Raw genomic sequence first — 26,167 nt, 5'->3', positions numbered from 1 at the left:
GTACCAACATACGTAATGTTGTAGCTAGTACTCGAAAATGTATACCATGATTCTTCAGGCTATCGATAACTGCATGCGTTGCACGATGGATGTGAAGAAGTAGACCATGATCTCGGCAATAATGAGTGCGCTTAGGGAAGGGCGTTTTAGAACACTGCGTGTGGTACATCAATCACATATTAATTACAAACTTACCATGATCTCATGTTTCTTGTTATATTATATAATATTTGGATCGTAGATCAATCTGAATCTTAGCAGGAGGCCGGAGGTTGTTTAATATTCTCAACTGGAAACTGAGAAACTTTGAGATGAGAATGATAATATTAATTGACGATGCTTAGTCTCTGTATTCAACAATTAATCAACAACACTTGTGATAAATTAACTAATAATTGACCCTTAACTGACTCAACTGCATGTCTGCAACTCCATGTTTTATTACAAATACAACAATATTCATTCTTCGATAGTGGGATAAGCTATTCCTTTTTCTTTTCTTTTCTTTTTTTCAGAAAAAATAAATGGAAAGCATAAATCATCAGCAGCCAAAAACAAAGATGAGGGGCTGAACTGAATCCATATCTGAGATTTCTATTTCTGCCTCTTGTAAATCTTGCCCAAGAAGGACTTCAACACAGCTTGCACCGCTTTGCTTGGGTGCCCTTCAATCCAACTCGTCAGTTTCTTGTAGCTTTTGCTCTCATAATCCGCAAATACACCCTAGCACAATCACGATCACAATCTCAATTCAGCATCTACCAGTCATCTTATACTATAACAATTCATCATACACAATCAATTAAGTTCAAACCTCAATATCGACTTCTTTGTAGAGGGCCTTTACTTTTGCCACATTTTCTGGGTCTGGTTTCCCATAATTCTCCTGCGTGCACAAATACGCACACAAATCATATTCATTTGTGACTTAGTGAGTGAGAAAATTTAACGCTGATTAGAAAATATATATAAGATTCTTACATGTAGTACTTTCTTTTGTTCCTCATTGCAGAGTTCCAAAGCTTTCACCACCAACCAAGAGCACTTGAAATCTTCAATATCTGTTCCTATCTGATATCACAAACTACTTATTACAACTCAACTCCCATCAAATAAGAAACACGAGAGAAATATTTAAGGCCGTCTCCCTGAATCTCACCTTACCAATCGTTTCCGGATCACCAAAGCAATCCAAATAATCATCCTATTTAAAACAAAGGAAAAAAAGAGAGTTAACAAAAGCAATTGAAGAGTTCCATTGTGCGGAGGGATTCTGTTTTTGTGTATTCAACAAAACATTTACCTGTACTTGAAAGTAGATCCCCATCTCAACAAGAATGTTTTTTACGTCAATATGTTTTTCCAGTTCCTCACCTGACATAAGCAATGCACATGCAACCTGAGTAGATAGCAAACGGTTAGGGTTAGCCAAATCTTTCATTATAAAACATCTGAACAAAATAAGAGGACATGTGACAGGATGTGGCATGTACATATCTTATGATATCAATCCAGAAAAAGGAACCAAAACGGCTCGTATCTTTCTCAAATTAGACTTCTTATTGATTTAAACAAAGACCAAAGGAGTTTATGTACTGGGAACAAGGATGTACTAAGTTACATCAAATTTCACAGACTAGGTATAGATTATAAGTAAACATGCTGGTTTACAATAGCGTTCCCGCACAAAAACTGAAACAGCATTGAGGAATACTAACAGTTCAAGTATTGATTGCTTTAAGTGCTAAAGAAGTATCTACTTACGGAAAGGTAAAATGAGTAATAGGCAGTCTTGTACTGAACAATACGGCGGTGACTGCAAAAGATCCAAACCATTTGTTTATAAATTGAAATATCATACTACAACTAGACATAAATAGAGAATAATATGTTAATTATTTGAATAACTAGTCACATTGTGAAACTTGTCTCCGGTTACCCTGCTCACCATACCATAGCCTACTAAAAGGTCTGAAGAGGTTCCAACTTTTAACATACCCGACACCCCAAATGAATATTTCTTATCCAAAGTAGTGAGAACATTGGCCATGGATGTCAGAATAATATCAGAGAAACATTCAATCAGACGGTGAGATTTAACTCCACTGGCATACCTTGGCTAAACTTCATAGCCTATCTAAAGGAATTCAATAAGTGGTCATCAACTCAAGCTGTTTAGACTGTTTGGACCTTTATAACCCATAGATTACCGAATGTATAAGGAATTAAGCATTACAAATTAAGATGGCAAATTGGTCCAATAGTGAAGGCTTATGAATATACCATACAAAAGAAGGCAAAGGATTAGTCTCTGTAACAAATTCATTTCTCAACGTGCATTTGTGAATTTCATGCAAATTCTTGCATTCTTTTCTGCAGCATCGTGCATTAACTTCATAATAGGAAACAGCATATGGGCTGGTTACTTGTATTAAAATCTTAGCATGTCTACAAGCATTTTGTTAGTGGCAAATGGCAATGATCTTGTACGATTTTCACTTACATTGACAATGAGTATTTGGATAGATCTTTTTCTCCTTCGATAGTAGTGATCAAATCTATCATCTGACCTGAGGCAGTTTGAAATTCCACCTGCGTAAACATGACATAAGCTAGCGTTTAGCTCTCCATTAAAGCGGAAAAATGATCTGGCAAACAATCTGCAAGTCCACCTACCTCATTGAACAAATCAAGAAGATCCACGTAATATGGCTTTTCTCTGAAGTACTTTCTGAGAATCCTTGGGATATGGTTTCGAAGCACAACACCATCATTTACCGCAATCATCCCAACCTACATGATACAGTTTCTCAAGTTAATTGATTTACCAACAAGGCAACAATGACAACGCAAAAATAAATAAATGAATAAATTTTAAATGTACATATATTTGCTCTTCCTACAAACCTTGGGCAATCTAAACCAGCAAGGTTGACCACGCCGTGTGTGAGAGCCATCCATGATGTCATCAAGAACCAGAAAAAATGCTTGAAGCTGCAAGTAGTGTGACCATAACAAAAAAGTAAGCTTGTCATGCAATGCGCTAGTGTAATGCGCAAGAAGCAAAACAAAACAAAAAACGTAGAAAATAACTGTGAGGTTCAAAAGAGAATGGAAGTGGTTTAATTTCCTTACCCATTCGATGCACCAACCGAGAGCGCTGGCCAGGAAGATTTCATCTTCAGTTAATTCCCTTCCTTGTTGCAACAACTGATAGCTGTCAATAACAGACAATCCCCGATTGAGCTTTCCTGAAGGACAGGATAAGAGTCAGAATCCTTTGACAGCATAAGTTGAAGGACAAGCTGACGAATTGAATTTTGCTTAATTGAAAAGTTGAGATGAAATTGAAGTCTGACCTCCAGGCACATTGTAGTCCAGCATCTGTAACAGAGAAAAGTAAATTGGGCGGGCAGGCAGGCAGGCAGGCAGGCAGTCAGTCAGTCAGTCAGTCAGTAGTAATGATGTGTGTAAATCAAATGTAAATGTAAATGTAAAATTCCGACGACCATAGACTACTGAAATTGAATCAGATGTTTTGACTTATGAGGTGTTGTTTTGATATCATAAACAAAACAAGGAAACAGTTGATGGATTATGGTTATGGAGCTGAAACGTTACTAATAACAACTAAGAGAAAATAGACAGCGATACCAAATATATTCATTAATCATTGAATTGAATTGAATTGGTGATGGTAAAAGTGAAAAATGATGACATCAATACCCGCTCGACCCATTGGCGAGAGTCCTTGGTGAAGTCGAAAGCAGGGTCTTCCAACAGCTCCGATTTCAGAACGGAGTACACCTTCAGAAACTTTGACTTGAGATCCGCCATTGTCAGTTTTGCCAATCTAATCCGCCACCACACAGACACTGCTAGTCTCAGAGCCCTCCCAAGATACTCACAGACTCACAGAGAGGGAGAGAGATGTGCCTTGTATAGACGACACGACTTAATAGTACAGAGGGAAATAAATAAACAGGTCGCTCACTTTCAGCTTTTAAACTCGATCTTCTGCCGCATTTGGGTACCAATTCTCTCACAATTTGCACTTGTTGCCATTCTTCATTTTCTCACTTCAGGTCACATTATTGGTTTTTTTTTCTTTTGTTTTCTGACAAGTTGTGTTTGTGTATATTTAAGGGTAACCCACCGCAACTTTTATTAAAACAAAGTAGAAAATGATTTACATGAAACAGGTAGTGTATCAATTTAAAAAATGCATTGTCATATGTAAGTTGTGTTTCGTGCTTATTATTTCGAGATCAAGAAATCATGTGGGACCTATTGTGTCAAATAATATTTTAGTGGTTTGGTTTGAGTCAATTTCGTCCAACCAGTGCCAACTACCAACTACCAACTACCAAGCAGGAGAGGGACAATGGCAGAATCGTAGTTAGCAGAGAGGGTGAGGGTCATAAGATAGAAAGACAAAATCCAATTCCCATTACATGGAAGGAATCGAGGGCCAGCACCCCATTGGCGACCGGTGGGATAGCATAATGGATGATTCTCCTATTTGTTTGTTTGCTTGTTTCTTTATTAGCGCCTTCCACCCCAGCAAGACAGCACAGCAGTATTCACACCAGCCAGCCAGGGTGTCATTGTCGATTGTCCCCTACGCACGGAGTGAGAAACCCAGCCACCAATATTGAACAACAGAAGAAGAAGAAGAGAGGGGCCCTCCCTCATTATTTCTTTTCATACAAATCAACGACTTTAGTTAATTAACTAGAGCCTACAGCCGCCGTATTGGAATTCAGCTTTTCGTTCTCTCTCTCCCTCTCTCAATTATTTCTTTCTTTGTTCATGTTGCATTTCCATTATTAGGTAAAGTCGAAATTGACGCATTGAGTGTGACAAATTTTTGTACATACTGCGTCAACAAAATTGTATTATAAAAGGCTTCGATGCAAGTAATTACTAGCCTTGGTAATCATAATCAACGTTCATATTGTTCACATGCACATTTTAATAAGTGTAGAATTTTATCACAAAAAACTTTATTATAAATTAGTGGTGAACTTGGCTACTCAATATAAGTTGCTAAATAATTTAAACTACATATCAATATAATTCTGCTTGTTAATAAAAAAAACTAATAAAATTATTATTATACCTTTTGTATATAACTGAAAGAGAGAATGACTCATATTGGAGGATCATTGCTCCAATTGAGTTAAAGTTGTGAGACCATTTCTCCAATTGAGTTAAAATTGAGGGATCATTGCTACAATTTTTTTCATTTGGTTTTTCATATTTACCTTTTGATTCAGCCTCATATGCGTGGCATGTGACTTATTTTAATGGAAATTCTAACGGGGTTGATGCAAATGACCATAGCTGCACGTTTTGATGAGTTAAGGGACCAATGATTATGGATTTTTAGTTGAAAGACTATTACTCCAATTGAGTTAAAGTTGAGGGATCATTGCTATAATTTCCTCTAACTAAAAATAAAAAATATGGGCACTAAAAGAATTTCGCACAAACAATTTTTGCTTTTTTTTTTATTTACGCTAAAGGGGTGGGGGGTAGGCTAAGTCTTACAATGGATTTGTCAAAATAATGTGGTTCAACTATCTTCGGTGAGAATCGAATCTAGGACCTCTCACTTACAATTGAGGAGGAATACCATTAGATCGTAGTACTACGATTTAGTGGTATTTCTCTTCACTTGTAAGTGAGAGGTTTTAGGTTCGGTTTTAGCTGAAGGTGAATTTGAATCACATTATTGGTAACCTATTGTGAGACTTAATCCACTCATTCACTCCCTTAGTGTAGATTATATCATTTGTTTAATAAAAATTAAAAAAAAAAATCATTCGCCGAGCAAGCCCTGCAACCGATATGTGGGTTTGGGTGACGAGGCCCAGGAGATATTGGCTTATTATTGCTTTGCTGATTGGCCCTTTAGTAACAGTGACATGGCTTGTCCTGTTTCCCTCCACTTCCCTCCCCTCCCCTCCAGGTTCAGTGGATTGACTGAATGACTGGGTCTGTGACGTCTGTCTAAGAGTAATAGTAGTGTATTTGCAGTCCCAAACCCTAACCCTGACGATGAACTCCTCCCTGTCCGAGTCTCAGCTGCTTTCGCGTCAGAACGCGAACCAGCTCCTGGATTCTATCGAAGCTTTTCTCTTCGACTGCGATGGTCCTTTATCTACCTTTCTTCTTTCTTATACCCTTTATTTGTTGTCATTTTCAATACAATTGTTATACTTTGATATTCCACCAATATTCAATTGAAAAATGCAGATCCTCCATTTGAATTTATTTATTTTTATAATTTTTGTTTCAGCATTTCTTATTTATGATAATTGCACTGAGCAGGTGTCATTTGGAAGGGCGATAAGCTCATCGATGGCGTCCCTCAGACACTCCACTTCCTACGATCAAAGGCACACACACACACTCTCTCTCTCTCTCTCTCTCTCTCTCTCTCCATTTCCGGTTTCCGTTTCAATTTTTTATTTTTGAAAAAAAAAAAGCTACTGTCATTCTGATTTATTCAATAATCACAGTAAATTAACCAACTAATGATTTAGTGATAAATTAGGGGAAGAAGCTGGTGTTCGTTACCAACAATTCCACAAAATCAAGAAAGCAATACGCGGACAAGTTCCTTTCCCTCGGCATTTCGGTTTCTGAGGTGACCTCTCCTCTCTCAATTCTTTTTCTGTCACTCTTCGAAATCTTTAATATACTTGATTTTGTTGAATCAAATCCGTTGTATTTGTAGGATGAGATATTCTCTTCATCCTTTGCCGCTGCTATGTACTTGCAACTCATTAACTTCCCCAAACACAAGAAGGTTTGCTGCTTATTCTTCTTTTTGTAAGTTTTTCATTGTCTTTCTGTTCTTACATTGCTTGCTTTCTTTGCAGGTTTATGTGATAGGGGAGCAAGGCATATTGGAAGAGCTGCAGCTTGCTGGATTTACAGCTCTCGGTGGCCCCGTAAGCTCATCTTGTCTCTTCTCTTTTTCCTTTTTGTTTGTTTTTTTGTTTTCTTCAGTTGATCTTTTGGGCTTGAAGACCTAGTTTGGATAACCCTCTATGATGGGATTGGAATGGATAACCGTCTAAATTCAAGGTATAGTAAAGGGAAAGGGAATGATTTTTCATATGAGGGGATTAGAAGGGGATTAAGCATGAAGGAAACTCCTCCATTCTAATCATTCCTTGGTTAGGTGGATGGAATAGATAAGTTTTGCTTAACAAGTAATAGATCTCCTACCTCCAAGTTGGTCACAATGTTTTCATTTCTTCCTTCAACAAACCTTGTCTATAGTTGCTTATCCATTCAAATCCTATCTTCTATACCAAATGAGCCCGAGAGGAAAATTGGACTGATAGACTGTAGAGCTTTTTCCCCTTACTCTCATGAACGGAGATAGTTAAGAAAACCATGTAGTTATCTCTGTATCTCTGCTGCTGGCCTGCCCTGGCTTTAGAAATTAGAGACCTCCCTATTTTGAACTTTTCAGAATCGTTTCTTCTTTTGGGAACTTATAACTTGTTATATTTACATCCCAACTTAATTTTGTTTGCTTCATTCACTAGTTTCACTTTCATCTTCAAGAACCATGATTATGAAGATGGGTGAATCCCGTTTCTCATCCTGCGCATTAGGGTGTTGCTTGCATCTGGTGTTTTGTAAATGCTTGATATAAGCTTAGTAGTTGAGGACAGCTTGAATTGCCTTAAGAAACTTACTGCACTGAACAAGTAACCACTGTTTGATATTTTAGCAAGACAGCTCAACTGAAACAGATACAAGCATTTTGACAAGTATAGGCTATAGTGTATTTGAACCCCCAATGTTTTTGTACCACAGAGATACTTGCTAAACCGTGTTCATTCTCGTGTGTGTTATGGAAATGATTCATGCTAGCATTAGGCTTATAACATATTTGAATGTGGTTTCTTTTCTTATTATCATGGAAATCTTGCATTAGAAGAAACTGATGAAACATTACAATGCAGGAAGATGGGAGAAAAACTGCGCAGCTGAAATCAAATTGTCTCTTTGAACATGATAAGAGTGTAATGTAACCTCTTGCCCGTAATTGTTTTGACCCGTGACTTCTTTCTGCAGAGTCTAAAAATTTTGCAACTCCTATTCGCAGGTTGGAGCAGTTGTGGTTGGACTAGACCAGTATATTAACTATTACAAGCTTCAGTAAGAACGTTAAAATCCTTGCTCCATTCTCTCCAGTTTCCAGTCTAGGGCAGAATATTCAGTTTTGCTCATACGAACCACACAGATGATGCCGAGTACTAAAACATTTGTCTTCACTACTTGACTATAGATCTTTTACCTGTCAGATATGGAACCCTCTGCATACGTGAAAATCCAGGATGTCTTTTCATTGCAACCAATAGAGATGCAGTTGGACACATGACTGATTTACAAGAATGGCCTGGTTCTTTTTTCTTTCCCTTCCACTTCTTGATGAAAATCAACGTAACATCAAATATAAGGTTTAAAACTTTGCTTTATAGTACTTCCCTTGTTGGGTTTCAGGTGCGGGGTGTATGGTAGCTGCAATCTGTGGATCCACCCAGAAGGAGCCTATTGTAGTTGGAAAGCCATCTAATTTCCTGATGGAATTTTTGTTAAAGAAGTAAGAATTGTTTACCTTTGTACATAATTTTTGAAAGAACAAAATTCCTAAAGAATAGATCATTGTCTGAAATTTCAAGTGAGTGAACTCCACATTATGCAACTGCCAAAAAAGACAATGGTATCCCATATAGAATATGAACACTTGAATTGCATGACGGCATATGATTGTTCGTAGAGAATAGAGGTCAACGTTGGTTTTCAAACTTCATGTCATATACATGCCTTTATTGTGTATTTTTGCAATCATGAAGAGAACGTTTCCGACTCATTGCCTTTTCGTTTGCAGATTCAATATTAGTTGCTCCAAAATGTGTATGGTGGGTGACAGATTAGATACTGATATATTGTTTGGCCAGAATGCTGGCTGCAGAACTCTACTCGTTCTTTCGGGTAAGAGAGTTTCTATTCATATTGCAATGCTAAAGTAATTGATGTAATTGTTGATTAACATGCTGATACTCGTAATGGTGGTCGCAAATTTTGCAACAGGTGTGACGACTCAATCTGCTCTGGAGGACCCTTCAAATAAGACTCAACCAGAGTACTATACAAGCACGTTGTCCGACATTTTGGACTTGATGACTTGAACCCTTCCCATGTGTTTGACACTCTTTGAGGCCAGTTCGTGGTCATTCCGACCCTCAAATCAAATGTGTTAGTTAATTGTGTAATAACATGCTGATTCCTGAATCAAAATATCTAGCATGCCGTAAAAAGTGGCTGAGCGGAACAACTCAAAGACTCATAAAGGGTGATACACACTTTACAATCAAACCGTCTATCCGCATCGACTCCACTGTGTCCATGACCATGTGTGCTTACAACAATCATTTTCAACTAGACAATTCTTTGCTCGACATCCATCTAATCTTTATAACGAATCCCATAATATTATCTTGTAAATGTTCCACTTCTTGCCAAACTGAGAATCATCGTCCCGTATGGTAATAACAATTCCATAAATCTTCTTTATTTCAACTTGTCACAAGTAACGAGTACGAAATGATGAACCATGTTTATTTTTATTCTATAAATGTTTATAGTCTAGCAACATAAGTATACTTGTGAGACGATAGAATATGAACTAAACTAAGTTTACAAGCCCTTGTCAATGCCATGATATTATTCACATAGACTTTTTCACTAAAATGGTTATTGAAATTTGTGTAACTCTTCATTTTGGTCCTTGAAATCATAGTTTATCCGCCATCAATCATTTTGGTCATTCCATTAAAAATTATGTTAAACAAGGACCAAATGGACAAAATACCCTTGACTTAATAAACCATGAGCCAAAATGATTTGACAAAAGTTGAGGGTACTTTTGCTATTTTATCCTTATTTAACAGAGATTTTTTACATAATTATTAAAATAATTGATGGTGGACAAACTCAATGACCACTTCTATTGACTTCAAATTTCAAGGACCAAAATGAGGAGCTATGCCAATTTCAGGAACTATTTTTACATTCATATATAAATGGCTTATTGGATTAATAGTCCCCGTGCAAGGGCGGATCCACATAGGGACCTGGGAGGTCCCTAGTCCCGTCGGCGATCCTAAATCGCTGCTATAAATTTTCCAGGGACCCCTCGTACTTGAGCATGAGGTCTGTGCAGGTTGTAGGTTGCAGGTTGCAGTGGCTATCTTCTTCTCGGAGAAGATGACCGCGCACGGAGAAAAAAGAAAATAGGGACTCTTCCTACTCTCTCCTCCTTACTTCTGCCATGGTCTAATCCATCGGTGCCACCCACTTCTCCTCCAACCTTTCTCTATCGTCTGGCGGGGCAGTACATAAGTCCAAATTTCCCAAAATTATTTCAACCATCTTAGTAATTTTTCTTATGGCTGAAATTTCCTTCATAATGTTAGTAAGATGCATATGAACTGTCAATGGTTGGTGAAATTTAGGGGTGGAGCTGCCATGGCTTCGGGAGAATGGGGAGGGAGGCGGTTGGTGGAGGTATGGCAACTTTGTTCTTAGTAAGAGTGAAGGTGGATGTTTGGAAACTAGTAAAAGAGAAAAATGGTGTGTTTGGTTAGAAAAATAGTGGGAGTTTGGGAAGAGTTTTATTTGACCGGTGTTTTAAATTTAGTGGTTCATATTAGATAATCAATAACTTAGGTACTCCCTAGTAACTTATGAAACCTCGTAATGGACGCTTGAATTATGATTTTATAATTTGTAATATGGTTTTGCATATGATTTTAAATGAAATGTATTATATTTAAATTTTCAATGTTATTTTTGTTTATAAATTTTTTGACTTTTATAATTGGGACCTTCTGAGTTTAAAATCCTGGATCCGCAATGTCCCTGTAGTGACATGGTAGTTGAAAGATAACCCCTATGGTAAAAAAAATTAGGATTTAAGCTTATGTTGTAAAGTTTGTTAGGATTTGTATCCAAAATTAAAATATCTGTAAACTTTCGGTTAATTATTAGCACGTGGGCCAGCCCCACGTGCTAACAATTAACAAAGAGTTTCATTTTAGCCTAATATTTATGGCTCACATGCTAATAATTAACACAAAGTTAACGGAATTTTCAATTTTGGGCATAAATCCTAATAAACTTCACCACATAAGCTTAAATTCTAGTTTTTTTTTATTTTTATTACATGATTATCTTCCAACTATTCTGTTACCACGGAAACTTATAATCCAATTAGGCCATAAATAAATTATCTCCTCGCCAGCTTGATTACCGGATTCCCAGGCCAGACCAGACGGCGCCTTTTGAGATGCAGAGTATATCGAAGTGTAGGCATCGAAAGCATGCTGCATAACTAAAGACCATAAAAAGAGAATATATTCCATTGCCATTTATTTTTACTTAAATAAGATGCTGATTCAACAGTCCTTCAATCAAAACAATTTGTTAGCGTCAGAGAATAAACAAATTCAACACAATATTTATTCAACAACTGTGTATATGTACATGTAATTATATATGAACAGAAGTAATGCAAAATTGGAAATTGCCTCTGTAACTGGATGGGGTCCGTATACCACGTGTACGCAACGTGTCATGTTCCGTTAACTCTCTCTGAACCAGTAAACAATAGTCTCCAATGAGTGTTGAATTCAAATTCAGTTAGTCGTACAAAAAAGAAATGCTAAGAAGATTTTTTAAAAGTTGGATTTTTTATAGATTTTTTGTTACCATATTTTTTATCATAATTTTTATGCCAACATTATAATGTACTGTGTCAAAAAAATAAAATGATAGAGAATCTATTAAAAGTCTCACTTAAAAAAAAAAAAAATCCTAACGTTTCTTTACGTATAATAGTGAAACCAAGTGAGGACGAGCAGTGAATAGAAATTCAGAAACTGCACTTTTCCCTTTTTGAATAAGATTCAGATAAGTGAAGATGCATGTGGTATGGTGCCAAGACTTGCAACTAGCTCCAACTAATACATATATACATATATATATTTATATATATATGTGTGTGTATGCATGGGGCTGTGTGCTTTTGCTTTTTTATTCTTTTAAAGAAAACAAAGTGTTTATTATAGAAAATTATAGAGAAATCATATCTTTTAATTATATTTTGTAAATTACGTGATGTGCGGTGATGATTGAATATTTTATTTAATAATATATATTATATATTTTAATTGATTGTAAAGTGAAGAGGGGTGCATGTTAATATAAGTCTAATTAGGCCAGTTATATTGCTTTTTGCATGTATTTTAAGTGTTTTTTTAATAATTTACTCGTATTTTTACGAAAACTTGATTATAAAAGTACTTTCATCGTGTTTGTGTATATGGTTGTGAGAGACAACCTGAATTGTAATTTGTGAAATATATAAAACTGCAAAGTTGTCCGTGACAAAAGAGAGCAAAAAAAAAAAAAAACATAGGTAAAAAAGAAAGCAGTCCATCGCATGCCAAAATAGATTCGTTGTCGTTTTTTGTGAATTAGGTATTTAAGATTCCCAATTGGCTTGCCCTCTACTTTTGAATTTCATATACTGAAAGAAAAACAAAAAAATACGATCATCAAGGCAAATCATATGACTAATGTTAGAAGTTGAATATAACCAATTAATTACTTCATTAACAACTACAATTTTTATTTCTTGTTTCTACCAGAAAATAAACCGAGAAGAAAGAAGGAGTTTGCATGTGTTGGTATGTACTGGTTGGTTTAGAGTCACTTTAAGAGGGATCCATTTTTTGGTCTAAACGATTTAGGGGATAAATATGGAATTGTCGCAAGCATCCCTTGCTAACTATACATACATACATACATACATATATATCTCATGGACAACTAAACCAACCACAGCAATGATATATCAACTATGACAGGAGTATATATAATCAAATTAATATGCATGTACGTGTGTGTGTGTGTGTGTGTGTGACACATACAACTCCTTCATACATGCCGATCGAGCGTGCACGCTGCCCAGAAAAATAAATGAAACACGACGATTACTACTAGTGCCCCCCTATTATCATTCTTGTCAATAAAAAAATGGAAGACGGATTATTGTGGATAAGAATTTGCCAGAGAGGGGAAAAGACTTGGAAATCCCTTCTTCAAGATATATATGGAAGGACGTATTATATGGACTGTAAAAATATCTGAGACTCAAAGTTGTTTGAATATTGTATTAGTTTTTGTTCATTGTTAATATGGACTCTTTTCATATAACTAGCCTTCACACACTCTTTTTTATTGTTCAAATATTTCAATTAATTTTTTATCGTTGAATCGAATAAATTAAAGTAGATTATAAGATAAAAATGAACCAAAAAAATACATGAGAGATAACAAAAAAACATGTGTTGACAGTACCATCCTTGTTAAAAACTAATTGATAAGATTTCGTAGTCATATGGGACCAAATATAGTTGTGAAAACCATCTTTTGCTTTCCTAATTAATAAGCAAACACAAGGGATAACTTATCCAAGCCACTACTTTTTTAATATAACTACATATTTACATTAAAAATTTTCAAATTTCAAACTTAACTACTGGTATATCACAATAATGTGACATTAAACTCGTTTCCACCATGAGTCAAACCTAAAACATTTTACATGCAAATAAAAACACTAAACAGTAGTGCAATATACAATAAAAGAATATGTGTTACAGTAAAGAGATTGAGAGTTTGATGAGATGCCTTGTCCCATCAGAAAAATAGCATTTAGGTTTTGGGGCCTTGCTTGTTGCCTTGTATATGCGGCAACAACAAGTGCACGTAACACACACACACACACACATATATCGTAACAAAGAAGATAATTTCCAGAGCTAATAATAAATATGGATGTGGAGGAAAAAGATGGGAGTGCCGATCTAATCAGTCGTAGTTGACAACCTTAAATGACCAAACCCTACACGTACGTTGCCATCAAACCCTTGAATTGATGCATATTTCCAATCTCTTAAAACAATATATATATATATATATATATGTATGTATGTATGTATGTATATGGACCTTATCCTACACGTACTAATTAACATCTTTTCTTATCAAATATTGCTCTTATCCTCTCGATCATATAATAGTTTTAGTATACACAACACATACATACGTTCTCAAACATTCCCATAGGCCGAGTCATCGACCAACCAATAAATTTATTGACCATATTTATATGATACGGCAAAACATGTACCAAATTAGGCAGATATCAATCTAGCTGTATACCTTCCCATATTACCAAATTATTCTGCATGGAGTGAGATCCAGATGTTTGATCTATATTACATTTATTTGTTTTACTCTAGTGTAGTAAATGCATTTGATTCGGAAAATGTATTAAGTTCGATTCACATAATTTGATCAACATATTCATCATGTTGTATGCACTCTTAGTTGAATTTGAAATCAAATAATTCATATATATTACCTCGCTAACGTCTATTGTCTTCATATTATGTCCAAAATTTGACAATCTGAATCTAACTGTTCAAATACTCCTACAGCTCATACAATGATTATTGTAGATAGTCTCCGCAGCAAGAAGGAGTTTATTGATAGTACGAAATTAGAAACTAGAAAATGGGAAAGAAAAAGGAAAGAAAATCACGGAGGTGTGTGGGGGCTTGGCTTTCAAGCAGTCCACGAAAGCAGTTGGGCAGGAGGAGCCTCAAAGGGAGGCAAGCATGAATCGCGACTCTTACAAGTTTGGCGATCGGACCCTTCCCCTTACTTTTGGGACCAAAAAAAAAAATAATAATAATAATAATATATTAAGCTCTCTCTCTCTCTCCGCCTAAATCTAATAGTCCACCACCAGCAGAAGCGGAGGAGGCCCAGTCTGTCTGTTTTATTACTCTCTCTCTCTCTCTAAAAGAATCAAGCAAGCTTCCCTTTTGCTCCCTCAGTTGCTCTCCCCACAAGCATCAACTAATAAGCTGTGAGCTGCGCGCTTTCTACAGCGCCTCTCCTTTTCCGCTGCCAAACCAAAGCCGCCTCCTTCTCCTCCTCTACTCTGATCCTTCAATTCAGGTAATCCTTTTTGCCCCTCTCTCTCTCTCACAGACACACTTTTCCTTTTCCGTTGATAGGCTATGCGTTGTGGACTAGACTTGCTTTCTGCATCCGGGTGTGTCTGTGCTTTTGGATCTGTCTTGGTTTTGGCTGAAGGCTTCGGTTTTGTGAGATTATAGATCTGGGCTCTATGTAATTGTCCCCTCACGATTCATCAACTTAATTTACTTGCTGCTTATGCTAATATTATTCCATTTCTAACGAAACGCCTACTACTATTTCTCTATAAAACTAGAAACTAGAAACTGCATTATCTGGTTACCTGCATTTACTTGCTGCTTATGCTAATATCATTCAATTCTTCAGTTTCTTTTTCAATTTCCTTAACTAATTTTTGTTCTGCCTCTTCCTTGTATATGTATTGGAGGGTGGGTAAAGCGTAAAAGGGTAAAAGGGGTGGCTAATGCACTCTATCTGATCATTAATATCTGTGTGAATCAACATCATCTGATCCTCCATTGTCAGGGGTGCCTCTGCAATCTGCATGTCTTTCTCTGCTTGATTATATGCTTTACCAATTGTGTGATCTACTTCCTGAGGTCATTTGAATGAGCTGGTTGTCTAATGATTGCAGTCAATGTCTTTCTTTTCAATTCCGATTTGAAAGGATACACAAGGTATACATGTATCGCATCTGAATGTTTTATAATATATAGATTGACTGTTGCTGCTGGAAGAGTTGACAAGGGACTATGTGGGCTGCTAATGGAGGTTACAATGTTGCCCAGAGTGGGGGAGGGCAATGAAATTTTCAATTTGCTTGATAACCCCCATTACCTCTGAAATCTGATGGCCTCAAAATCTGGTACCAGAGCTTCCTCAAGAATGCAACAGAAAGCAGCTGGTGGGCAGACGGTAGAAACTAATGATCTCAGGCAATTGCTCCCGGAGCAATTACCAAAATCTGTACAAAACTCATCAAAGCAGGTTGCAGTAAACGCTTCTGATAATAAAAGGTCAACAAATTCTAAAGACAAAGGATCTGCGGATTCCTTGATTAGTAAATTGAATTCGATTTCATTGTCAATGTCATCCAACCTTGAAAAGGCAACAAGGGAAATAGATTCTACTGCAAATGAGACTAGAGGCTCACTTGAAAGTTCTGTTGATCAAGAAAAGAAGACATCAGAGTATGGAAGTGTGAAGGACAGTTCAGTTTCAGCCAAAGTGAGCGATGGAACAAGCAGCCTTGCCAAGACCAGTGGAAGTGCTAAGATTAGTGATCGAGTTGATTTTGTTGAGAGTGGCAAGAGCAGTATGTGTAGAGGAAGCACTGGCAGTGATGTGAGTGATGAGAGCACCTGTAGCAGCTTTAGTAGCAGCATCAGCAAACCTCACAAAGCAAATGACCTGAGATGGGAAGCTATTCAAGCTGTCCGAACTAGAGATGGGGCTCTGGGTCTGGGTCATTTCAGACTGCTGAAGAGGTTAGGCTGTGGGGATATTGGAAGTGTCTATCTGTCAGAGCTGAGTGGAACAAAATGTTATTTTGCAATGAAAGTTATGGACAAAGGGTCTCTAGCAAGTCGTAAAAAGCTTCTTCGGGCTCAGACAGAAAGAGAGATACTGCAATCTCTGGATCACCCCTTCCTTCCAACATTATATACCCACTTTGAGACAGACAAGTTTTCATGCTTGGTAATGGAGTTCTGTCCTGGAGGAGACTTGCACACTCTCAGGCAGAGGCAGCCAGGGAAGCATTTTTCTGAGCAGGCAGTAAAGTATGTTCATTTAAATTGCACACATTTATCTGGTTCTCTTCATTTTACTTCACAAGAATCTTTTGTTTCATCTTCATATCATCCCAGATTATTTTGGTAAACTAGATTGTGTGGTTTTGTTTTGAAAATTGAAATGAAAGTTTTCAGATAATGTCCTATATTTAAGCTTTGTGTCAGGCCTATGTAGATTATATGGGGTCTGTCTGCAGCAAGTCAATCCTCAATGAGGATGTGGTTTTACCTTTTAGCCATAGGTGGTTAACCAAACATTGTATTCTGAAAATGCTCCAAGTTAAACACTTTTAGAAAATGCTCCAAGTTAAACACTTTTAGAAAATGCTCTTGGTTATCATGTAAAAGCATTAAATGAAGCAAGACTATAATTGATATTGAGCTACTGATAGGCTATGGCCTTTGCCATTTGCTTTTCTATCTTAAAAGATATTTCTTTGTACATTCGTGTGGCATTATTATTTGCACCAACTTTTTCCTGTTGGTGCGATTAATTCCCATCATGTTCAGCAAAGTTTAAATACTGGAGCCATCCTTAACTGATGAAATCAAAACCTTAGGTGCATATCATCTAAAAACAATGTAGATGCTATTACATTGTCTAAGTGCTTTGATAAGTGCCCTAGTCATTTTATGTAGAACATCTATGTGGTTCAATTATATGTCATCGGCAATCTTCCACCAGTCATTATGTAACAGTCGTCTATTCCTCCAAAATTCTAGGGACTTGCAGAAAGTCCTCAAAACTTTGAAACGATTAAAGTTCTAGTTAGTAAGATTGGGGGGGATGACGGATATTATGTTAAAAAATTAAGGGTTTCAGTGCTGATGTGTTTTGATGTAATCAGTCTAAATGTATGTATTTTGTGGGCTTTATCTTGGTTTCTGCAAACAATTGCTTCAATCAATTTGAGCAATGGTCTTGTGGTCGCCAGGACTAAAATAGTACATGTCCATAGCTTTTGATTGTAACAAGTTGATTTTCATTTGGAGCTTGCAGATTCTATGTTGCTGAGGTCCTGCTATCTCTGGAATACCTCCACATGCTTGGGATTGTCTACCGTGACCTTAAGCCAGAAAATGTGCTGGTGAGGGAAGATGGTCATATAATGCTGTCTGACTTTGATCTTTCCCTCCGTTGTGCTGTTAGTCCAACTCTTGTCAAAACATCATCAATGGAGTTTGAACCCTTGCGCAAGAACCCTGTGTATTGTGTCCAGCCAGCTTGCATTGAGCCACCTTCCTGTATCCAACCATCCTGTGTAGCTCCTACAACATGCTTTGGACCACGTCTGTTTTCTAGCAAGTCCAAGAAGGACAAAAAATCTAAAAACGAAATAGGAAACCAAGTTAGACCATTACCTGAGCTGATTGCTGAGCCAACTGATGCCCGGTCCATGTCATTTGTTGGAACCCATGAATATTTGGCACCTGAGATCATCAAGGGGGAAGGTCATGGAAGTGCTGTTGATTGGTGGACTTTTGGAATCTTTTTATATGAGCTGTTGTTTGGTAAAACTCCATTTAAGGGTTCCGGGAATCGCGCGACATTGTTCAATGTTGTGGGTCAGCCTCTCCGGTTTCCAGAATCACCAGTTGTCAGTTTTGCAGCAAGGGATCTCATAAGGGGATTGCTTGTTAAGGAACCACAGCACAGATTGGCATATAAACGAGGGGCAACTGAGATTAAGCAACATCCCTTCTTTGAAGGTGTAAATTGGGCATTGATACGTTGTGCTACCCCACCGGATATCCCAAGGCCTGTTGAGATTGAGCGGATACCAGCCCCAACAGCATCATCAAGCGAGAAGGAGAAGGCTCCTCCTACCCCCACAATCGCAGCTCCCGATCAAAAGGGTTCTGATAATTATCTGGAGTTTGATTTCTTTTAGCAATAGTTGTTTATTGACTGCAAAGGGTTTCTGTTAGCGAGTTGCAACATTTATCACCAATTCAATGAGTTTTGTTACAGCTTTCGTTATGATAATTAGCTGTAGGGCTCGTTGGAAAATGCTTTTAAAATGGTCGAAAAAGCTTTTGGTGAAATTGATTTTGGGTTTCAATAGCATTTGAAGTGTTTTTTGAAAGAAGCATCAGATACGTGATTTTTTGCAGAAAGCACTTAAGTACTTTTCTAGATCCACTTGGATTTTTACAAAGAATTGGTTTTCATAACGTTTTTACCGAAAGCGTTTTCAGTTATTTTATAAAGTACCTCCAAATGAGCCTGTAATTTACTCTGTAATTAGTATAGGGCTGTTACCTTTGTAATCCCTGTATAAATATTGTTCTACTGTACATTTTCATAATTAAGGAAAATCCTTTTCTACATGGTATTAGACTTCTTCAGCCTCGGTTGGATCTTAATTAACTAGAATGCTAGGTAAACTAACTTTTTAGACCAAATTTGTAAATTATGTGACGTGTTACCAATAAAAATTAAGGAAAATTAACGAAAAATTTAAAAAAACTTTAGTTTTAATGAAAAATGACAAATAAAGGTGTAGTGAATAGTACCAGGGAAAGGTAAAAATGTGATTTTTCGTTAAAAGTGAACGGTACCGAGAGTGTTTTGTTAAAACTTCCTAAAAAATAAACACATTGATCAACACTTATATAATAATTCAATCATCCACAATTAAGTCATGTTTTACAAAATTCGGTCTGAATAATAGGTCTTACACTTCTTCTCATCATCGATATCATCACCTTCCTCTTCCTCAATCTCGGCTATGCTACTGCTTGCTGTGTTGCACTTCATGTAGTCCTTTCTGTACTCATCATCGTCGTCATCTTCATCATGCTGCGGCTGCAGATCATCGCGGTATCCGCTACTAGTGCTTCCGGCGCCACCATACTGGTAGTACATTCACGATCGGCTTTGGACGCCTACGACATTTTGATATCACTGCTTTTCAGCCAACTAGGTGTTGCTAATCTTTCAATATTATTTGGTTAAACTTTATAAGCTGCACAACGACTGGTTAAATGTACTTTGATATGCGCAGGGCTCCATTTGTAATTCTACCTGCTTTCGTTTGATAGTTCTCTCCCCTTAGTCCTTACATATATAATATATGTATATAATTACATTGCATATGTAACTGTTCATATCCATCATTTTGTAGTACATATGTAAGAAGCGTTTCCGATACATTAAGAAATCTTTCTAACATAGTAAAAGCCTAAAGCTATTTATGGAATAGTCGGACTTTAAATCTTACATATATATATATATATATACCTATTTTGAACATCTCCCAAAACTAAGAGAAGACCTTGCTAATTAATAATGATACATATTAGTTTCCCCCACGGTATTAGGCTACTATTTATGATGTCACTCCATGAACAAGTAGAGGTACTTAATACTTTGAACTGAAAGCCTACCGGTTTACCTCAAAATTTAAATTTTACAACTTTGTTGAAATTTGTTTTTTCATTCTTGAAATTTACACATCGTTGCATGTTAGAATTGTAGTTTATAGCTTTTGAATTGCAAAATACGCACTTCATGATGACTTATATTTGTTGTTATGTACATGAAAAGTTGTACGGTTGTTAATTCCAATATATATTTTCTTTCCTTTTCTTATTTTTACGTGTAGTTATGTGCATGAAAGCTAGCTTGGTAATTGAATCTTTTAACCTCAACACTCTCCATTTTGAATTCTTATTTTATTTTATTTTTTTTTTTAAAGAAAACGATATCATTAACTTAGAAACATTACATAATAAAACGTAATCGAATATACTGCTTGTGTACTACATCATCTGATATTCCTATGGTGATTGGTCAACAATTTGTAGTAATTTTGATTACAATCCACACAAGGGGAGGATTCTTTCCTCTTCTATTTTCATCACTTTTCCTCCACTCCTCTAATATATTGTTTTTTGTCTTATTGTCTCTATAAAAAAATCAATATAAGATATTGATGTGATTAAATCGTAACCGTTGTTCAAATAGGAAGGAAGAGAATGAAAGAGAGATTAGGAGGGAAGAGAATCCTTCTCCTCCACACACCCCAAAAATTTATTATTCAATTTCATCTTATCTTCCGTCATTAACACCAACTAACCTGTTGGAATTGAAGTCAATTCGTATTTAAAAAGGATAACCCTTATTCCCTAACAAAAATATACCAAGGTTAAGACCCTCTAACTCCGGACTCACCCTATAATAATTACTGTTCTTAAACTTTGCTTTTGTATACAAATTACTATTTTTAAAAGAAAAAAAAATTTAACAAAAAAAATGTAATTTATACTAATAGAAGGAGTGAACTTCGCAGACAGCAAAAAGAAAAATGGAATTAAACACATGAAAAAACGCTGCCGGATTTTGGGGTGTGGACTGAGAGTCTGGGACTGAGGGTGGACGAGGAGGAGGGAGGAGGGAGGAGGGAGGAGGGTTCCAAACTTGCAATCCTATTGGTCGATCGGTTTGGGAGGAATCTTTCAGCTGGGATATCTATGCTTGTGCTGGTGCTGTGCTGTCTGTTAGGCACAAGTATTAATTTGGCGCACATTGCTCTGCCTCCCCCCCTTTTTTTTTTTTTCCTTCTCTTTTAAGTTGATTTTTGATACCAAAGTAAAGTAGTGCTAGTGCTAGTGCATCGGGATCCTGCATCTCCATGAAATTGACAACGAGTCATATCCGACGGCTCCAAAGAGATCTAGGAATGTGCAATGCCATGGGACGGGACCCAATATTTTATGGCCTTGACTTCTCTGCTCTTTAACTTTTCATACACTCTTATCCCCTTTTATTTATACGATCATGATTAAATCGCGTCAATATTTTATATTACTATTTTTTTTTGTCTTATTATCTCTATAAAAAAAATCAATATAAAATGTTAACGTGGCTTAACCGTGACCGCACAAAATAAGAGGAAATGAAAGTGTATGAGAAGTGAGAGGGCAGAGAAGCCGGATCCATATTTTATTGCATGGATTGGAATCATAATCATATGTCATATATGGATGGTTGAATGACTGACTGATAACAGACTGACGATGATATGAATATATCTCCATTAATTAATGAAATCATCTTTGTCAATTAAAAGTAAATGAAAAAACTACTTAGTCTTCTATCACACAAAAAAAATTATGGGCAATAATATAATTTCACAAGTTCAAATTTTACTGTTTTTTATTGAAGTCTCACCTACCGGTGATGTTGAAATACCTCCAATATTAAAAAAAAAAAAACAAAAAAAAAAATAAAGACCTCTCATTCCTTCCGCGTTCTCTCTCTCTCTCATTTTCTAAAAAAATGTATTTATACACACAAAGTGTGTAGGCAAATGCTAGTTCTAAACTAAACCAACTCACAAGAAATCTTAACAAAAATAACTATTATATTATTAAGAAAAATAGTAATTTTTTTAACAAACGATATTATCTAGGGAACTTTCATGAAAATAACTTGAGCAAAGTTTATTTTAATAAAAAAATCATGCTATAACTTTATTTAATTAAAGGGAAGTATTATTGGCACTCCAAAAATCTCATTCTACACTCCTCACAAATGTATTTTTCTTTCCAAATATAGAAAGTTTGGAGTGTAGAATGAGATTTTTAGAGTGCCAATAACAATTCCCTAATTAAAAAGACTTAAAATTTAATGAAAAACCTTTAAATTTTAATAAAAAAAGACAAAAGAACTTAATTTTAATGAAAAAGACATAATTTTAATATTAAAAAAAATATATGACACGCGCACAAACTGTTTATGAAACTTACGACACTGTTTATGAAACTTACTGCATTGTTTATGAAAACTTACGACACTGTTTATGAAACTTACTACACTGTTTATGAAAATACAGTCAAAGTTAGCAACCATCTAGAACCTATCATTCCAATCAGAATTTGCAATTTTCTCAAACAATTCGCTTTGTATTGAAAAAGGCAATTAATGGACTTGATTTGATCTGATATTGTTCCCTTCTATTATTGGCAAACCTTCCCTTATGCAACCTTGTTCCATCAAGCCATGGCTTTCCATAAAATGAGGCATGGAGGAAACTGGGCTTGATTTGAAGGTTAGGCAATTAGGGTATAGGTTTGCTAGGCTTTGTCGTGGAAGGAGGCGCGGAGACAGAGAGGATTGTGCATTTGTGGATGGAGTTAACGATGAAGTATTGGGCGGATGGGTAGTAGGCGAAGCTTTCTGTAAAGGTTGGGGGATCGAAAATTGATGATGGTGAGGAGTAACGAGCGACGGGAGTAGAAGGTGTAGGTGATCTCACAGCGGAATTAGTGGTGTTAGTAAAGGAGGGATAGACTATAGGTATTGTGGGAGAGGGGATTGGGATGGGGTTTATAGAGGAGGGCGAGTTGGAGTTACAAAGTTTTTTTTAGGGGGGGTGGGGAAGGGATGTGCACTCAGCGCACTTGGATTTTTTTTAATTTTTTGTCCTTATCATTAAATAAAATTTAGTGTATGGTTTTTTATTAAAATGTAAAGATTTGAAGCTATTTTCATTATTTTTCTTTATTCTCTATACTAAATATGAGAAGGATAAGCTTAATCTTACAATGAAATAGTATAATGTGGTTCAAATTCTGTAACATCCCACATCGCCCAGGGGAGTGGATCCTGTAAGCCTTATATGTATATTCTCATCCTTAACTAGCACGAGGTCTTTTGGGAGCTCACTGGCTTCAGGTTCCATCGAAACTCCGAAGTTAAGCTAGTAGTGCGAGAGCAATCTCATGATGGGTGACCCACAGGGAAGTTATCGTGTGAGTTCCCATAAACAAAACCGTGAGAGCGTGGTCGGAGCCAAAAGCGGACAATATCGTGTTACAGTGGAGTTGAGCTCGGGATGTGGTGGGGGCCCGGGTGGGAATGTGACAATTTGGTATCTGAACCAATCCCTGGCCGGACGTGTGCCGATGATGACGTCGGGCCCCTAAGGGGAGTGGATTGTAACATCTCACATCGCCCAGGAGAGTGGATCCTGTAAGCCTTATAGGTATATTCCCATCTATACCTAGCACGAGGCCTTTTGGGAGCTCACTGGTTTCATGTTCCATCGGAACTCCGAAGTTAAGCGAGTAGCACGCGAGAGCAATCCCATGATGGGTGACCTACTGGGAAGTTCTCGTGTGAGTTCCTAGAAACAAAACCATTAGGGCGTGGTGGGGGCCCAAAGCGGACAATATCGTGCTACGGTGGAGTCGAGCTCAGGATGTAGTGGCAGCCCGGGCTGGGATGTGACAATTTGGTATCAGAGCCTAACCCTGTTGTGGTGTGCCGGGATGTAGTAGCAGCTCGGGCTGGGATGTGACAATTTGGTATCAGAGCCTAACCCTGGCCGTGGTGTGCCGACGAGGACGTCGGACCCCTAAGAAGGGTGGATTGATAACATCTCACATCGTCCAAGAGAGCGGATCCTGTAAGCCTTATATGTATATTCTCATCCCTACCTAGCACAAGGCTTTTTGGGAGCTCACGCTTCGGGTTCCATGGGAACTCCGAAGTTAAACGAGTAACGCAAGAGTGCTCTCATGATGGGTGACCCACTGGGAAGTTCTTGTATCAGTTCCCAGAAACAAAACCGTAAGGGCGTGGTCGAGGCCTAAATCTGATAATATCGTGCTACAGTGATGGAGCGGGCCCAGAATGTGGTGGGGCCCGGGTTGGGATGTGACAATTTTGCTTTTGCTAATAATTGAACCTAAAATATCTCATTTACAATTAAGGAGGAATACCACTAGATTGTAATACTAAATTGCAGAAAAATAGTAATTAAAAGAGAAGAAATCAACACTTTTTTTTATCTTGTTAATTTAACCCATTAATTTTAGCAATTAAAAGAGAAGAAATCAACACTCATTTTTATTTTGTTAACATTAATCCATTAATTTTATTTTAATTATTTAATCTAACTACTACAAGCCTATTTAAGTCCCAACACGATTCTCTTCAGATTTTTTTGCTGAGAATGTTAGAAATCCGTGAATCGTGTCCGCTCATTGTACATCATGCGGTTAGTTTTTATTAGGTACTGTTTGTGTTTCATTTTAAATAAAAATATTTAAAATGATTTTTGATCGCACGATGTATGATGAACGAATACGATTCACAGATCCCCAAAATCCTCACAAAAAGGATCCGGTGATGATTCGGATTCATTTAAGTCTACTTAGGATATGTGTTGTACACTCACTCCATTCCCAATTTTCCAGAGAGAGAGAGAGAGAGAGAGAGAGAGAGAGAGAGAGAGAAACTTGAAGTGAATAGATTGATTGGGTAGGATAAACGTAACGTTTTTGAATTTGTGAGGAAAGTGTTGCCGAACGGAGAAATAAGGAAAGGAAGAATGATGCATGAATGACTCGATTGTCTCGGCCTTTGTTGGAGAGATTTTTCAATATGATCAAAACATGAAATAGTATATCACGTATTATTATACAAATAGTAAAATATATATGTTAAAAAATTAATAACTTAAATATTAAAATTTCTCACTATTTATATAATAATATATGATGTACCATTTATATTTCAATCACAATAAAAAAAATTCATCCTTTGTTGAATCTCTCTCTCCTCCCTCATCTCTTTCACGACTTATGACTCATGACATTGTTGACCAAAAATGAATGACATGAGGAGGAGTTAGTATTTGTTCTCTTCCTAATAAAATAAAATCTATCTAGTTATCTAACAAAATCAATGGCTTCCCTTTTTCCTTCCCACTCCCACTAAAATAAGACTAAAAAATACATCAGTTTAACTAAATTTATTTGAAAGTTGTTGTTGACGATTTCAAAAAATTATTTTTGCACTTTAAATATATATAAGATTAGATCAAAATTTTCAAACAAATTTTCAAATTAAATGAAGTTAGTTAAAAATTTAGTGTTCCTAACATTATATATATATAAGAAAATTGTATTTATTTTCACTTGTAAGTGATAAGTCGTACATTCAATTATCGTCAAAGATGAATTTAAATCACATTATTGCTAGTCTATTGTAAAACTAGACTCACCCTTCTTCTTAACGTAAATAATATCGTTTGTTAAAAAAATTATATTAAAATAAAATGACGTTATAGGGATCACATTTAGCAAACTACATCTCAATCATTTTTTAATAAAGTAAAAGGTCAATATAGCAAACTACAGTCAGATTGTTTTTTTAATAAAGTTAAAGTGCACAATATAAGTAGGTAGACTAATAAATAATAATAAATACCCTTTTGGTTTCCTTTTCTTTTTGTTTTATCCTTGCCTTTGGT

The 26,167-nt window shown here is 36.4% G+C and overlaps 3 protein-coding genes across 3 annotated transcripts; 2 read left to right on the top strand and 1 right to left on the bottom strand.

Annotated features, from left to right (window-relative positions):
* Window positions 1-312: 312 nt before the first annotated feature.
* On the bottom strand, window positions 313-4,097 carry LOC103963711 (farnesyl pyrophosphate synthase). The gene is made up of 12 exons (XM_009376560.3): window positions 3,727-4,097; window positions 3,360-3,384; window positions 3,136-3,251; window positions 2,908-2,994; window positions 2,677-2,793; window positions 2,504-2,592; window positions 1,765-1,816; window positions 1,304-1,399; window positions 1,160-1,204; window positions 982-1,071; window positions 815-886; window positions 313-723 (listed from the first exon to the last, which is right to left on the bottom strand). The coding sequence occupies exons 1-12, from the start codon at window positions 3,835-3,837 to the stop codon at window positions 595-597; spliced, it is 1,029 nt and encodes a 342-aa protein (XP_009374835.1). The 5' UTR covers window positions 3,838-4,097; the 3' UTR covers window positions 313-594.
* A 1,828-nt stretch (window positions 4,098-5,925) lies between these two features.
* LOC103963715 (phosphoglycolate phosphatase 2) lies at window positions 5,926-9,491 on the top strand. The gene is made up of 11 exons (XM_048590948.1): window positions 5,926-6,157; window positions 6,337-6,404; window positions 6,563-6,655; window positions 6,746-6,817; window positions 6,891-6,962; window positions 7,992-8,051; window positions 8,135-8,187; window positions 8,334-8,431; window positions 8,533-8,632; window positions 8,921-9,024; window positions 9,124-9,491. The coding sequence occupies exons 1-11, from the start codon at window positions 6,064-6,066 to the stop codon at window positions 9,219-9,221; spliced, it is 912 nt and encodes a 303-aa protein (XP_048446905.1). The 5' UTR covers window positions 5,926-6,063; the 3' UTR covers window positions 9,222-9,491.
* A 5,173-nt stretch (window positions 9,492-14,664) lies between these two features.
* On the top strand, window positions 14,665-19,232 carry LOC103963716 (serine/threonine-protein kinase D6PKL2). The gene is made up of 3 exons (XM_009376567.3): window positions 14,665-15,126; window positions 15,825-16,889; window positions 17,902-19,232. Exons 2-3 carry the CDS (start codon window positions 15,958-15,960, stop codon window positions 18,791-18,793), a joined length of 1,824 nt encoding a protein of 607 aa, XP_009374842.1. The 5' UTR covers window positions 14,665-15,126; window positions 15,825-15,957; the 3' UTR covers window positions 18,794-19,232.
* Window positions 19,233-26,167: the final 6,935 nt, after the last annotated feature.

This window comes from the organism of the source record quoted next, unplaced genomic scaffold (assembly GCF_019419815.1).
Source record: "Pyrus x bretschneideri cultivar Hongxiangsu unplaced genomic scaffold, Pyrus_bretschneideri_v1 Contig33, whole genome shotgun sequence".
In the NCBI taxonomy this organism is placed as follows: Eukaryota; Viridiplantae; Streptophyta; class Magnoliopsida; order Rosales; family Rosaceae; genus Pyrus; species Pyrus x bretschneideri.
The sequence above is the reverse complement of the archived record's forward strand: the minus strand, read 5'-3'. Positions and strand labels throughout refer to the sequence as shown.

Bases quoted from the DNA above. Each gene is read 5' to 3' on its own strand.
- LOC103963715 (XM_048590948.1), top strand. From the start codon at position 6,064: ATGAACTCCTCCCTGTCCGAGTCTCAGCTGCTTTCGCGTCAGAACGCG. The intron at 6,656-6,745 runs GTGACCTCTCCT...TTGTATTTGTAG, and splicing joins TCGGCATTTCGGTTTCTGAG to GATGAGATATTCTCTTCATC. The intron at 8,052-8,134 runs GTAATGTAACCT...TCCTATTCGCAG, and splicing joins TCTTTGAACATGATAAGAGT to GTTGGAGCAGTTGTGGTTGG.
- LOC103963716 (XM_009376567.3), top strand. From the start codon at position 15,958: ATGGCCTCAAAATCTGGTACCAGAGCTTCCTCAAGAATGCAACAGAAA. The intron at 16,890-17,901 runs GTATGTTCATTT...TGGAGCTTGCAG, and splicing joins TTTTCTGAGCAGGCAGTAAA to ATTCTATGTTGCTGAGGTCC.
- LOC103963711 (XM_009376560.3), bottom strand. From the start codon at position 3,837: ATGGCGGATCTCAAGTCAAAGTTTCTGAAGGTGTACTCCGTTCTGAAA. The intron at 3,252-3,359 runs GTCAGACTTCAA...CCTGTCCTTCAG, and splicing joins GGACTACAATGTGCCTGGAG to GAAAGCTCAATCGGGGATTG. The intron at 2,995-3,135 runs GTAAGGAAATTA...CACTACTTGCAG, and splicing joins TCGGTTGGTGCATCGAATGG to CTTCAAGCATTTTTTCTGGT.